The sequence below is a fragment of the Marmota marmota genome, unplaced genomic scaffold (genome assembly GCF_001458135.2).
Source record: "Marmota marmota marmota unplaced genomic scaffold, marMar, whole genome shotgun sequence".
Classification (NCBI taxonomy): domain Eukaryota; kingdom Metazoa; phylum Chordata; class Mammalia; order Rodentia; family Sciuridae; genus Marmota; species Marmota marmota.
Window position 1 is genome coordinate 36,419,551 of NW_026000005.1, and position 15,530 is coordinate 36,435,080.

General features: G+C 46.2%; 1 protein-coding gene across 3 annotated transcripts; it reads left to right on the plus strand.

The window, feature by feature from the left end:
* Positions 1-4,151: 4,151 nt before the first annotated feature.
* LOC107138722 (tubulin alpha-1D chain) lies at positions 4,152-8,946 on the plus strand. 3 transcript variants are annotated; one of them, XM_048808586.1, is made up of 4 exons: positions 4,159-4,290; positions 6,503-6,725; positions 7,051-7,199; positions 7,913-8,946. In XM_048808586.1, the coding sequence occupies exons 1-4, from the start codon at positions 4,288-4,290 to the stop codon at positions 8,894-8,896; spliced, it is 1,359 nt and encodes a 452-aa protein (XP_048664543.1). In that variant the 5' UTR covers positions 4,159-4,287; the 3' UTR covers positions 8,897-8,946. The 3 variants fall into 3 exon arrangements, with proteins under 3 accessions (XP_048664544.1, XP_048664543.1, XP_015336914.2); XM_015481428.2 differs by having other exon boundaries at positions 4,273-4,335; XM_048808587.1 differs by lacking the exon at positions 6,503-6,725 and having other exon boundaries at positions 4,152-4,290.
* The last annotated feature ends 6,584 nt before the right edge of the window (positions 8,947-15,530 follow it).

The window sequence follows — 15,530 nt, forward strand, 5'->3', positions numbered from 1 at the left end:
GGCTTTAAAGATGGGCCATGGTAGAAGATGGAAGGCAAGGGACAGAGTCTTCCCTAGAATCTTCCCTTCTAACACCCTTATTTTAACTCCATAGACCTATTTTGGACTTTTGATCTTCATCACTGTAACATAATAAATTTTTGTTGTTTTAGGCACTAAGTATGTAGTAATTCATTGCAGCAGCAATAGGAAACCAGTACAGTAACAAATGGAGTTGATAGTGGTTATCTTCTTAGGGTAGGAGATAAACTCCTACCCTATCCAATTCACCAGTCCTTTTCACTTTTGATACCTCTCGGACACTGAAAATGATAAACACTCAACCCACATTACACTGGTTTATATTACCCTGACTCCTGAGCTAGGAGTTTACAACCCCTAAGCAGTCCCCTCTAGCTGGGAAAATGGAGAAACAGGCGGCAGGAAGAAATGTACAAGGCATGTGAGTAGAATGCTGATGCTGCTTCTGATTGTGTATGTATGTTTGTGTGTGTGGGGGGGGGTTGTGGGTTTCGGTGTGGGTGTGGGTTTGTCCTCTCAGGATGTATACAGATCTCTTGAATTAGGGCCACAAGCTCTGTGACCATGAAGGTAATGGTCCAAACTGTTTAGACATTCACGTGCATGTACAGAATGTAGAGTGTTTCTTCACTCTTCCCATCAAATCACATCTCAGTCCATCTACTCCATGTGGATATCCATTGGTTCTCTCTCCCTCTTTCCTAACCTGCTGTTACCTCCATCATTTCTAACCCCTTCCCATAGTCTCATTTTCACCTTGGATCAGAGCAGCAAGGTTCTTGAAGTTTAAACTGTCTTCACCACCTCCATCTTGGACAGGTGGAGCTGTAGTTTTGTGCAACCTTAAGTTTGTCCTGATTGGAACTTCTACCAGTCGTCCTCCTTCTTATATAATAACCATTGAGAGTGGGTGTCCCTACTGTCACCATCTTCACTCCTCAACACTTGCCAGAAGCCTTGGCTCACATGCTCCACTCAGATGTTCTATCCAGGGTCTTTAGTGATCTCAATCTTACCAAATCTCCAAAGAATGTGTCTACATCTTTATCTTAGCTTCTCACAACATTGTTTGACATGGTAGAACATCCTTTTTCCTTGAAATTCTTTTTTTTTAAATTTTTTTTTAGTTGTAGATAGATACAATTTTTATTTATTTTTTATGTGGTCCTGAGTATCATGTATGTGAGTATCAAAAATTTATTTTTTTATGTGGTACTGAGTATCATGTGTGTGAGGCAGGCATTCTACCACTGAGCTACAACCCTAGCCCCTGAAATTCTTTATTCATGGCTCCTTGTTTTTGTCATGACCTCTCCTCCTCCTCCTCCTCCTCTTCCTCCTTCTCCTCCTCCTTTTTTGTAGTTATAGATGGACAGAATGCCTTTTTAAAATTTGTTTATTTTTATATGGTGCTAAGGATCAAACCCAGTGCCTCATACATGCTAGGCAAGTATTCTGCCACTGAGCTTCAGCCCCAGCCACTGGACACTCCTTCTTGGTGATCTCTGGTAGCTTACCTTAAACAGAGATTCCCACAGCCCAATCCCAAGTATTCTTATTTTCTTTTAAAAATTTTCTCCCTGAAGGAGTACTTGTTGAATCTCAGCAATAAGTATATAGAATTTTATTGTATTACTTTCACTTTGGGTTATGTGTTTAAATGTCCATAATAAAAAGTTATTGTAACACTTCTAGAATTATTCAAAAAGAAATAGAACTGCTGGGTATGGTGGTACATGCCTGTAATCCCAGCAATGTTGGAGGCTAAGGCAGAAGGGTCAAAAGTTCAAAGCCAGCCTAAATACCTAATGAGACCCTAAGCAAATTAGCGAGACCCTGTCTCGAAATAAAAAATAAAGGAAGGGCTGGGGATGTAACTCAGTGGTTAAGTGTCTCTGGGTTTAATCCCCAGTATAAAGGGGGGGAAAAAGTAGAACCAAAGTGTATAAATTCTCATGCAGCAGTGAAAGAAAAGGATAAAAAGAAATGGATATATCTGGGGGTGTCTCAGTGACACAGCACTTGCCTAGGACATGAAAGGCCCTGGGTCCAATCCCAAGGACCACAAAAACAAACAAAGATGGATGTCACAGATATCCTGATGACTCTCAGATGCGTAACCCATTTTGGACTTCTCTCTGAACTTCAGACTCATATGTCTGTTTGCCTTCTTGATATCCCCACTCGAGAGCCCATTAGACATCTCAAACAGCATATTCACAGTGGAGCTCTCAATTTCCTACCCTCACCTGCTTCCTGCCAAACCCTCTTCTGTTCTGGACATCCCAGTCTGAGTGAACAACATCGCCCTGCACCCAAGTGCTAAGTTAAAACCCAGCATCATATTCTTCTCTCCATTGCTACCCTCATCTTTATAAGAGGGTTTTTATTTTTATTTTTTTGGCTGCAAACAATGGATAACATAAATAACCATGGCTTAAACAAGGAGGATATTCATTATCCCATTACAAATTGGAGTGTAGGGCAGTCCCAGAGTTGGTTCAGTGATGTCACCAATACCTCCGGTATTTCCAGCTGTCTGCTCTTGCATCCTCAAGGGCTGGTGGTATTTTCCTGTGTGATCATAAAGATGACTGCAGCAGCTCTAAGTATCATGGTCTCATAGGATACTTTCTTAAGGGGGGTTTCTTCCCACATTTCTTCTTATCAGAAAGAAAAGCCTTTCTTTAAAGCACCCACTGAAGTAGAAAAGAAAAACAGAGGGAGAGAGGGAGACAGACAGACAGTGGTGAAATAGGGGTGGAAGGGGAAGGGGAAGGGGAAGGGATGAAAGAAGGAAAGGAAGACAGAAAAAGCACCCTAGCAGACATCTCCTTGTGTCTCCAGTCGCTGGAAGGAAGGAACAGAATAACCATGAATGGTTTCCACTGATCTCCACTTACCCATGCATTTGGAGGAAGCCATTTTTCTTGAACAGTGAATAGAAGGGTGAATACTTAAAAAAAAAAAAATCAAGCCCCTGTCAGGAAAGAAGTGGGGACAAGGGCAGGCCAGGTTCCTGGGGAGGTCTGCTATACCCTGCCTTAACAAGAATGGCTTTTTTTTTTTTTTCTGAGCTGTAGGGTAGTGAGTGCTCTGCTATGTGGAAAGGAAAGCACAGCCAGAGTCTCAGATGAATCTTAATTTCACTGATAATGAACCCCCATGTGACCTTGGGCAGACACCGAGACTTCAATTTCCTTTTCTTCATTATGGGAATAAGAGGACCACCTTGCCTACCTCACAAAGTTGTTGAGAGACTCAAAGAAGGTAAGGTACAAAGCTGCCTTAAGAACTATAAAGTAGTAGGCACTGGCCTAGCAGGCACCAGTCCTGGGTTCAATCCCGAGCACAGGGTTGGGGGAGCAGTGTATAAAGCAGGAGGTACATGCTAGAGATTGACGTTTTTTATTTCAGAATTTTTCCCAAGGCAATACAGAGTCTCCTGAGGGGACATAAGGGCTAGGCTAGTGTAGCCATGACTTGCAGTACACTTAGGGAAACATTTAAGAACAGCCTCGAGACTCATCTTGCTTTGCCTGTAGGGAATAGCAGCAATCCCAGACTAAGCACCTGAGAGAGTTTATCTCCTTTGAGGTGCTTAGTCTGGGATTGCTGCTGTTCCCTAAACTCCTAAAACTCACAGTCTTACAGATAAGAAAACTGAGGCCAAAAGAAGTTATGAGCTAGTAGGTATTCGGCACAGGGTTCCCTATTTGACCCTAGTTCTCTATGTTCTATGATATTCGGACTTTGCACCCAGAATGTCCCAGTCTTGATCTCCTGCCTAAGGACTCATTATTTCTGGATGACTGCAGCTATCTTCCTAGTCCCACCCACACTACCTCAGGTCTCACTAGTCCTGGGGGAAGGGAGGCAGTGGTGGTGTTCGAGTTCTGGGGGCTTAATTTCTAAATCCTCTCCAACCTGTGAGAGCTGGGCTGTAATCAGAAAAGGAATAAAGTGACTGGCAACGGACCCAGGTACTCAGGGACCTGGATACCTGTGCGGGGTTCCCAGTGCTGGCCCCTCCTCTGCTCACCCTAGCTGGCTCCTGTTTGGGCCCAGGCTCAGTGCCTGCCTACTGTGCTGTAACCAAGTCAACAGGCCAGCCCTCCTGGGGCCGTTTCTAACAACACTCCCCCATGAGAGCAACCAGAGAGTATAAGGAGGCCGCAGCCCTGGGTTTCTCACAGATCCTCCCTGCCTTCTACCAAGCAGAAGCCACACAGACAGAGGACCCCAGGCAGCCCCCAGCCAGGCAACATGGTGAGCAGGGCAGATGGCTGCTGTGAGGGAACTTTGGGAGTCCAGGTATCCCCTGGGCTATAGCTTGAGGTGAAGCGTGGAGATAGAATGAGACTTCTGGGTATGAGTGTGGCCCCTAAGTGTGCTGGTATATACAAGGGTGAGGAAAGAAAGGACAACAGTTTCCAGGGTTGCATCTGAGCCTTGTTCAGGAGCAGGGTTGCTGAAGGGCTCTGAATTTAGGGGTGAGGAGCATGGGGTAAGCAGGACTTGAGAAGAAAGCATAGGTACTTTCCATATTGGCTGAATCTCCAAACCCTGGGTCTTGCCATAGATTCCCTTTTGGGCTCTGGTTCCCTTTCTTTGCTGTGGTGACATGTTCTCCACAGAAGCTGCTGTTTTCAGGATTCTCTCTTAGTTCTGCCACCTGTGCCTTTGTTCAGCTCCATATTTCAGCTACAGATCAATGGGAGAGGGAGGGAGAAGAGGGAGGTGCTCCATCTATCTGGAGCTGCTGTGCTGTGCATGGGGCACGTTTGATATCTGCAATAGTCTCCCTGCCACGCAGGGTAGAAGAGCAGTTAAGAGCCAGGATGTCTGTACTCTGAAGATGCTACTTTCACTCTTGACCTTAAACAGGTTGCTTAATTTTCCTGAGGGTCAGTTCCTCATTTGTGAAATGAGAATAATAAAAGTACCCACCCAAGGCTATTGCTGTGGGGATTAAAGGAGTTAATGTATGAGGAGGGAATAACGCAGTGCCTGACATCTAACTTGTGCTTATTAAACAGGCCCTAAAAAACACATCAAAGCCTGCAAGGTGGGAGATGGTCCCATTTTTATTATCAAGAAAAAGGAAGCTGGGCATGGTGGCGCATGCCTGTAACCCCAGCTGCTCAGGAGGCTGAGGCAGGAGGATTGTGAGTTCAAAGCTGGCCTCTCAAAAGTAAGGCACTAAGCAACTCAGTGACATTCTGACTCTAAATAAAATACAAAATAGGGCTAGGGATGTGGCTCAGTGGTCAAGTGCCCCTGGGTTCAATCCCCAGTACCGAAAAAAAAAAAAAAAAAAAAAAGGAAAAGGAACTAGGAAGCTGAGATGAAGTAACTTGTCAGAGGCCATCAGAGAAGCCAGGTCTGTGTAACTCCAGAGACTGAGTTCTTTGTCCCAAACCTGCTGCCCCAGAGTATGAAGCCTTGTTCCCTAAGAGACACCTTGTGTATACTGGCAGTTTTGAGGGCCAGGGTGGTGTTTGGTTTTGTGGACAAAGTCTGGGCAGCCTCAAAGGTGCAGTAGCCATGCTAGTCTTACTAGTGACAGGCGACTGAGTCAGCCTTCTCTCTGGAACCTGGGACATTTCAGAGTCATTGAATCCCTACATCAACTTATTCCCTTCTTTTATCATGAAACCAGGAATTGGGGGTGGGAACTTAAAATATAATGGCATACCATAGCATGTGTCAGGCAATGGGCCAGGCAGTCTGCATGAGTCCTTCCATTCAAACCTCTTTCTTTCTAGGAGTCAGTTTTTGTTATCATCCCCATTTTACAGGGCAGCATGCCAACAAGGAGCTTAAGATTCTTGCTCAAGACAAGTGGAGAATTCATAAGGCTGGGATCCAGATTACTTATTAATTCATTCCTGTCATCTGAAAATCCTAAGTCAAGGTCCTTATTTCATATTTTAAAAGTCAGTGATGTGTTAAATTTAAGGAGAAAGCATCCTCATTAAAATTATGAAATATTCCAGATATGCAAAAATATATAAAGAATAACATAATGTAATGAACACCAAGCTTGAGCATAGATTCCCTCTCCAATTGCACTCACTCCCCACTCTGCCAGAGAGTATCAAATTTAGTGTTCATGTTTTCCCTTGCTTTCCTTACCAGTGGCTTCTCATTTCTTTCTGAACATGGGTGGACTGACTATCATGCTCTGCCAGACTCATCTGATCCGGTCCATGTTCCTTATTGAGAAGCTTAGTCACTGAGCAAGGCTGTATAATCTTCAATCTGCCCACATCTGCTTCCTTTGAGAGTTTTAACCCCACAACTAGTGCCTGGTGGTCTTAAATGCCACCAATAAATGTGTAGATATGGGAGGTGGGGCAAGGGTAGCAGAGTCCAGGAACTTGGTTCTCAGCCAGAGAACCATTCAAGGAAGATAGGGAAGAATGGTGTCCAGGCACCATACACTCCTAAGGTTGTTCTCTGCCCTTTGCCCATTCAGCGTGAGTGCATCTCAGTCCATGTGGGGCAGGCTGGTGTGCAGATTGGCAATGCCTGCTGGGAGCTCTACTGCTTAGAACATGGAATCCAACCAGATGGGCAGATGCCCAGTGACAAGACCATTGGGGGAGGAGATGACTCCTTCAATACCTTCTTCAGTGAAACTGGGGCTGGAAAACATGTGCCCCGGGCAGTCTTTGTGGACCTGGAGCCCACAGTGATTGGTGAGTGATGATCAGTCCCTACCATAGCTTATTCCACCACTGGAGAGGACTGGAGTTAATGGTTATAGCCTCCCAGTTGCTGTAGCCAATTAGAACTTCAGATCTACAGAATCATTGTCACTCAGATCCTGAGTTCCAAGGCCACCTCACATCCTTTTCCATGTCATGGGAAAGCATGTTCAGGGAGGGTAATCTCAGCAGCCTGGATGCAGCTCTTCTGGATTCTAGGGTAGAATCTGGGACCCCACCCCATTCCCTATGAGTACCCTGGGACTTGGGAGTTGGACTGTAAAGGAGGTGGAACCTAAAACTCTACCCCTTGCAGATGAAGTTCGCACAGGCACCTACCGCCAGCTCTTCCACCCAGAGCAGCTCATCACAGGCAAGGAAGATGCTGCCAATAACTATGCCCGAGGCCACTACACCATTGGAAAGGAGCTCATTGACCTGGTGTTAGACCGGATTCGGAAGCTGGTAAGGAATGGCTGAGGGCCAGGGCAGGTGAATCTGGATCCCTGATGTGAAACGCTCTGGAGACCAGACTAGGGAAGGACAGCTTCATCCCCTGGGAGAGCCTCCTAAACAAAAGGACTTGGACTAATGAGGAAGGCCCCTGCTCTGATCAGTGGAGGCCAACGGTAGTTCCAGCCTGGAGCTGGGGTCTTCTTTATTTTCCATAGTGACTGGCCCAGTGCTAGGCAATGACCCCTAATGCAACTTGTCGGTGGGTTGCCTGGCCAAGTTATGGAGACCCATAAGCATTCCCAGAATATCATCATGAAAATCATGGATTAAAAGAATGTTATCCCAAGGCTCTGTGATTTGCTTTGGCTTCCTCCAAGGATGGTCCTGAATTATTGATTCATTAGAAAAGCCCTCCAGAAACATCTGAAGTTAAGTCAGGGGACATGGGTGTGAAGCTGGGTGTACTGGCAAGTTATGACAAAAAATGACTATGTCACAAGATTCAAGAGAGCTGTGTGTGAAAGGCCTCAGGAGACTGTAGAAAGGAAGAGGGATAAAGAGGAGAAAGAGGGAAGCCTCTCCACATGGATCTCTCGTGGTTTTGGAAAAGTCTTCCAAGGATTTCATGAAGCTTTTGTGGATTTTGAAACAGCACAGATTGGTCTTTCCCATTTGTCAACGGTGCATTATACCCCACATTTCTCTTCTTCTTCACTGGACAGGCTGACCAGTGCACAGGGCTGCAAGGATTCCTCATCTTCCACAGCTTTGGAGGGGGCACCGGCTCTGGCTTCACCTCCCTCCTGATGGAGCGGCTCTCTGTGGACTATGGCAAGAAATCCAAGCTGGAGTTCTCCATCTACCCAGCCCCTCAGGTGTCCACAGCTGTGGTGGAGCCCTACAACTCCATCCTGACCACCCACACCACCCTGGAGCACTCAGACTGTGCCTTCATGGTGGACAACGAGGCCATCTATGACATCTGCCGCCGCAACCTGGACATCGAGCGCCCAACCTACACCAACCTCAACCGCCTCATCAGCCAAATCGTGTCCTCCATCACAGCTTCCCTGCGTTTTGATGGGGCCCTCAACGTGGACCTGACGGAGTTCCAGACCAACCTGGTGCCCTACCCGCGCATCCACTTCCCCCTGGCCACCTATGCGCCAGTCATCTCTGCAGAGAAGGCCTACCACGAGCAGCTGTCAGTGGCAGAAATCACCAATGCCTGCTTTGAGCCTGCCAACCAGATGGTGAAGTGTGACCCCCGGCATGGCAAGTACATGGCCTGCTGCCTGCTGTACCGTGGAGACGTGGTGCCCAAAGATGTCAATGCTGCCATTGCTGCCATCAAGACCAAGCGCAGCATCCAGTTTGTGGACTGGTGCCCCACAGGCTTCAAGGTTGGCATCAACTATCAGCCTCCCACTGTGGTGCCTGGGGGTGACCTGGCCAAGGTGCAGCGTGCTGTGTGCATGCTGAGCAACACGACCGCCATCGCCGAGGCCTGGGCCCGCCTGGACCACAAGTTCGACCTGATGTATGCCAAGAGGGCGTTTGTGCACTGGTATGTGGGTGAGGGCATGGAAGAGGGTGAGTTCTCTGAGGCTCGAGAGGATATGGCTGCCCTGGAGAAGGATTACGAGGAGGTGGGAATGGACAGCCTGGAAGGGGAGGGAGAGGAGGAGGAAGGAGACGAATATTAGAAGATCCTCTGTATCTGTCCTAAATAAAGTACTGTGGCCTTATTGTCTCATAAATGTCTTTTTCTCTTGGGAAAAACCACAAGGGAGGGGGGGGTTTCTCCTTCAAGAGAGAAAGGAAGGCTGATGTTTTAGCCTGGGCTCCCCTGAAGGCAGATCTGATTTTAGATTTCACTAGACTATAATTCCAGTGAGCAGAATGGGGGCCGTGGGGAGTGTGGCAGGAAAGGAGGGCAAACCTGGCCTAGAGAAGATGCAGTGATGTAAATGACATCTCAGGCCATCCTTAGGGGAGCGGGCAGGTGAGGGTGGAGGAGGTTATGAATTGCTTTCTTTTTTCTGTGAGTTAAATCTTCACCACATCAAATATCAAGTTCCCTGTACTTCTGGGCTGTACATACTTGGGCTGCAGAGTCAATAGGAAACCCTGGGGGAAGACATGGTGCTGTGGAGCATGCAATATGAAGTCCACCCAGGGCTTCAACAGAAGCTGGGCCACTGGAAGGCCCAGAGCGATGCAGAAGAGCAGTCAGACATGGCTGCAGCTCAGTCTGGAGGCCTTTGCCAGGAGGAGGTCAATGTACAGAGAGTCCAGAAGTTGGCAGTCAGGCAGTAACAAAGTAGCACCAACAAAGAGGAAATGGCTAGTAGAAGGGCTAACCTCTGATAATCTCCATCAACACTCATCACTTTTCATAAGACATGTGACCAGCCAGGTGTGGTGGTGCATACCTGTAATCTCAGTACCTCAGGAGGCTAAGGTGAGAGGATCACAAGTTTGAGTCCAGTCTGGGCAATTTAGGAACACCCCATCTCAAAATGAAAAGGGCTAGGGATCTCAGTGCTAAAGCCTCCTGGGTTCAATCCACAGTACTACAAATAAATAAATAAAATAAAACAAGTGACCTTTTCTTAATCCTATGCTATGTGTTATGCAAGTACAGTTTCAAGTCCCTACTTCCAGCCCGATGGTGGTCCTTAGGTCTTCTCATATGGACTTCTTGGATCACCTTCTGGGTTGAGGGATGGTTTAACCATTGGTGATGTTGGAACTAGAGTCATCCGCATGTCACCCTAACAAGTGGATATTCAATTCTCAGTGTCACCTTCAGCTTCCTTGTCCCAGGCTTGGTGCCACCTCCCAAAGATGGAAGGCTAGGAGGATGACTTCAAAATTAGTGACATCAGGAAGGTACTGTCGTCTCTCAGGTAGAGGAAGCAACAGATGAGATATAATACCAGGGTCTTGAATCTGGGACTGCCAGGTGGGAACTGGAACCACAGCAGGGGTACTGGCTTCTTCCTTCTTCCCATCTTCAATTTCCAGCCAGTGGTTTCCATTGGCTAAAACTAGACGCCATTTGGCAAGGGGGACAAAGGTCATGCAGCCCTGTGAGGTACAGAGCAGGGTAGGGAAGGTGGGGAAATGGAGAAAGCAGGTGAATCACCAACACCGACTGCCATGAGGCCCGGCACCAGGATGCCATTCAAGGAGTAGCTCCTTGCTCTCCTGTCCTTGTCATTTTTGTCCCAACAAGTACTTTCTAGTAATAGAAAATGGAGTGAAAGCAACAGGATGGTGAGGGATTTAGAGGAGAAAATGGGCATGTCCAGCCCAGTGGCTTCCTTTCTCTCTGGGAGTTACTCAGAGGCAGAAAGTGTCCTCAACTCTTCTTCCAGGATTTACACTTAAGGGGCTCTGTTCTCAGAACAGAGAGGCTGCAGTTGTGTGTCATGTAGTGAGGTGGGGGTAATTTAATTCAGAGAGCATATTTGGAAACCCATTTTGGCTGAATAACACAGCTATACCCTCAATCCATTTTTTTCTCTACTAAAAGAGCTGATTTTTAGTGGACTGGGGCTGTAGCTCAGTGGCAGAGCGCTTGTCTTACACGTGGGAGGCACTGAGTTCTATCGTCAGCACCACATAAAAAAATACACAAATAAAATATAGACATGCTGTCCATCTACAAATCTACAACTACAAAAAAAAAAAAAATGCCGATTTTAAAATCTCCATCTGACTCCTGTGTCTTTCCCTCACCCAGCTTCAAATTTGGGATGGAAAGGAAGGTTACTTTGGGAGTCCTTCAAACCCCAAGAAATTGCTGCCATCTGTTGAGCACCCAGTATGCACAAGGCCCTGAGTCCATACTGTCTTGTTGCATTCTGAAATAGGTACAGTTACTATGTTATCAAAAGGGGGACTCCATGGGAGCAAGGCCTTGTTCCTCATTGATAATATTAGACACTCAGTATTGTTGAAGGAACTTGTTACTTGAATAGAGGTGGGGACTAAAGCTCAAAGAAGTGATGTGACTTACCCAAGTTTACTCAGCTAGTAAATGCAAGGAGGAGGAATTCAAACTCAGATCAGACCAAGCTAAAGCTTGTGCTGCTGCCTACCTTCCCTCAGATGTCTTCCCTCCTGCCCACAGTGGTTCCTCTGGTCTGCCAGGTGCCTGATGCCCAGACAGTGACTCAGGCACCTCCAGGGCAGGGAGGGAATGATGCTTGACTCTGCCCTGCCCAGGATCTGGGGGTGGGGAGGGCATCAAGGGAGGGGGCAGGAGCCAAGTTTCTGGGCCTAAATTAGGACAGATGCTTCTCTGGGGACAGGTAGCAGGGCTTTTGGTATCCTTTGGAAAGGGTCCTCTGACATCTCATAGGAGGTGGGGTAAGGGCCTGGGAGAGACCAGGAGGGACGGCTGAGAGAAAGCTGGGACTGTCATCTGCCAATATGGCTTGGTATCAGAGAGGCAGCCAATCTCCCCTCCTGTCTACTGTATCAGCCAACCCACCCCTGGCATTTGTATGGCTATCTCTTCTTGTCAGACTCCGAAAGTCATCCCAGTGTATGCATGCTGGCAGGCACTGGCAAGCCTGGGTTAGACTGGGTGTGGTATGGGGAGGTGGCAGCTGGGAGCGCCACCCAGCCTGGCTCCTGGGGACTCTCTCAATGCAGGGGAATGCTTTCATCCCTGATACTTCTAAAGCCAGGATACAATTACCTCCTGCAGACAGACACAAGAGGCAGCTTCCCAGCATTGGATCCCACCCAACAGATTTATTCCCTCACCTCTGCTGTGTCAAGAACATGCGTGCCTCTGGAGCTTCGTCCTCACCATTTCCTTCTGGACTGCCACCTTCCCCTCCCCACCTCACTGTTGCAATTCATTCCAGCTTAGGTCACAGCCATCCGGAACCCATGCAACCCCCAGGACCTCTCCCTCCTCTGGATTCTGCCAGCCCCTACCATCTGTCTCCACCACTCATTTGGCCCTTGGCATGGGCTGCCTTGTACAGTAGCATGTGGCTTCTTATTAATGTCCTAGTTCCCAAACTAGGGTTTTAAATTTTATATGTATTTGAATAGACATTATGTGCACATCCTTCAGGATTCAAAAGGTACCAAAGAAATCTGTGAACTGCAAAGATAAATCTCCTTTGTCTTGTTCTCCTCTTGGAAGACACCACTGTTAACTTTTTTGATAGTGTTTTCTTTTAGAGACATATAAATACCTCTCATGTGTATATATAACATTTAATATACACTGTGTTCTACATCTTGTTTTTTCATTTAACAATCTAGAAGATGGTCTTTATCAGTACATGTAATGATGCCTCATGCTTTTGAAAATATTCCATCACACAGTTTACCATTGTCATTTTAAACAGTTTGCTAATAATAAGTGTTTAGGTTATTTCTAATCTTATCCTAATAAAAAGAATGCTGCAATCTTGAACATACTTCTTTGCACCTATATACAACCATAAATTCTTAGAATTGGAATTGCTGGATCAAAGACCACACACTTTTAATTTTGTTGTACCCCATATTGCTCTTTAGAAAGCATACCAAAGCCTAGAGACATGGCTCAGTGGTAAAGCACCTGTGTAGCATGCACAAGGCCCCGAGTTCAATTCCCAGCACCACAAAGTGACCAGGAAAAAAAGTTAACAGAAATTATACCAAATTACCTGCCTTCCCACTACCAACATACGAGAACATCTGAGCCTTGCTCATATGATGTATTTATACTCTTTGATCCTTGTCAATCATTCAATAAGTAGCTGGATGTGGTAGTACTTGCCTGTAATCCTAGTGACTCTAAAGGCTGAGGCAGGAAGATTCAAAGTTGGAGGCCAGCCTCTGCAATTTAGCAAGACCCTATCTCAAAATTAAAAAAAAATAATACAAAGGCTGGGGATATAGCTTTGTGGTAGAGTGACCCTGGGCTCAATCCCTGGTACCACACACACACACAAAAAAAAAAAGTAAAGTAAGGTATTTCGTTGCACTGTTTGGTTTATTTTAGTACCACGGATTGGACCTAGGGTGGCTTGGCCACTAATCCGCATCCACAGCCCTTTTCTTGTATTTTATTTTGACACAGGGTCTGGCTGAGTTGCTTAGTGCCTTGCTAAATTGCTGAGATGACTTTAACTTGCAATCTTCCTGCCTCAGCCTCTAGAGCCCCTGGGATTACAGGCCTTTGTCACTGGCAGCAGTTTTTGCTTATAATTCTTTTGTTATGAATGAGATTGAGCATCTTTTCATGTATTTTGAAGCTAGTGCTTCCTCTTCTGTGAGTTGTCTGTGCCCTTTGCCCATTTTCAAAATTACAGTGGAGACCTGAGGATGCAGCTCAGGGATACAGCACTTGCCCAGCATGTGTGAGGCCCTGGGTTCCATCCCCAGCATTGAAAAAGATTGCAGTTTGTTTTTTTCTTATTAATTTGTTGAATTTGTGGACAAAGGAAATTAACCCTTTGTTTGCTAGATGCATTCAATATAATTTCTCTTGGTTGTCATTTGTCTATGTCCTTTGACTATGTTCTAACTAGATTTTCATCTCCCTGAGCACAGGGACAGGAACTAAAACCTTTTGAATTTCTACCCTTGTATCATCTCACATATATGGGAGGTGCTAGGCAAATGTCTGTAGAGGTGAGAGAAGTAAGAAGATAAAGACAATGGCTTGGAAGATTTTCAAGTGACCCAGCCTACATTTTGCTCTTATACAAAATCTGAGTCCTCAGTCTTTGGATCAGTCAAGACTCCTGTTGTAAACAGCAGAAAGGAACTCTGGTAAATTTATAAAAGCAACAAAACAACACCCCTTCCCTGCCTCCATAAATATAGTAGCACACAGAATCAATGCAAGAGCTTGAAAACAAGGCTCAGCAAACAGGCAAGCACCAGGGCAAGCTTGGCCACCTGTGTAGGAGATACTTGCCCCTCCACCAACTTCAGTGCCCATGCCTCTCTTACAACAGATAATTGAGGCTGACAGTTTCTTCTCCAGACACTAGAGGCCACTGCAGGCCCCATGGCAGTCACCACCAGGCAGAAATGGATTGTCATCTACCTACACCTGCTGTTTGGTGACTTGTTCCAGATTTAAAGTCCCAGTTACAGCACCTGCTTGGCAGACCTTATATCTTTTGCGTGCCCTTCCCACTGTTAGAGCTGGGAAGTCTGAGAGAGCAAGCCCTGGTGCTTTTGTGGCAGATGGCCATGTGGCAGGGACTGTGCAATGGAAATTCCCCAAATGTAGATGGGAATTCCCCAAATGTAAGCAGGAGGTTCTGGTGATGGACAGCCAGGAAAACTGGACAAATGCACACCACCTTCTTCCCTCATGTCCAGCTCAAGCCCTTATCTTTGATGAAGCATTCCTGGGTCACCCATCTGGAAACACTTTTCTGGACTTATCAACAGTTACTCCTTGAGCCAACTGTGATGACAGAGATGGTTGTACTAATGATACAGAATAGGTACTGTGACCCATTTGACTTTCAAACAACCCTAGGCATTACCTATATTTAAAAGAGAAAAAAGTGAGCCCACAGAGGTTTCCTTAAGTCACAGAGCAGTGTCAGGTTGCAAACCCAGGTCTGTTTCCAAAAGCCCTGGGGATAGGCTGTTATCATATCAAGTTTTAGTCTTCCTTCTCCTTTCCTCTCCCTCTTCCTCTATTTCTTTTATTTTTTCTTTCTTTCTTTTTTCAGTGCTGGGTATGGAACTCAGGGCATCATGCATGCTGCGCAAGTGCTCTACCACAAAGCTATGCTCCAAGTGTTCTTCTTTATACATGCTGGCAGCATCTAGTATGTAGAAGATCTGCAACTAATGCTTGTGGATTGGCTGTATAGTACCTAGTAAGAGCCATTTCTGGAAGGTTCTCTAACTTTCTCATAAGGCCTGAACCCGAGAATCATTTTTGAGGTGGAACAGGGCTATTCCAACATCGGTTTGAGAAGAAAAACCTTGAATCTGGGGAGTTTCTTTTTACTGTCTCCTATAACCTCACCTCTCCCAAATGTGTCAAACTGTCACCAAGGGATTTGCATCTGTTGATTATTTAATTATCCAACGGATCTTTTGGAACACTGACTACTGCCCTATTTACTAGTGAAAAAAAGGACACAATCTCTGCCCTGTGGAATTTACATTCTAGTGGGGGAGGTGACTGTGAATCAAATAAGCAAACCAATAAATGCTAATTTGTGGCTCTGACAAGCGTGCTGAGGGAAATGCCGCGAGACGCTGTAAAAGGCAGGTCTGACCTACTCAAGGAATGTTAGGGCAGGCTCTTTTGAAGGCCAGGGCTTGGAACAGGGATCCGAAGAA

Excerpts from the sequence above, each read along its gene's own strand:
- LOC107138722 (XM_015481428.2), top strand. The coding sequence starts at position 4,288 with ATGGTGAGCAGGGCAGATGGCTGCTGTGAGGGAACTTTGGGAGTCCAG. Across the intron at positions 4,336-6,502 it reads AGGGAACTTTGGGAGTCCAG|CGTGAGTGCATCTCAGTCCA; the intron begins GTATCCCCTGGG and ends TTGCCCATTCAG. Across the intron at positions 7,200-7,912 it reads TAGACCGGATTCGGAAGCTG|GCTGACCAGTGCACAGGGCT; the intron begins GTAAGGAATGGC and ends TTCACTGGACAG.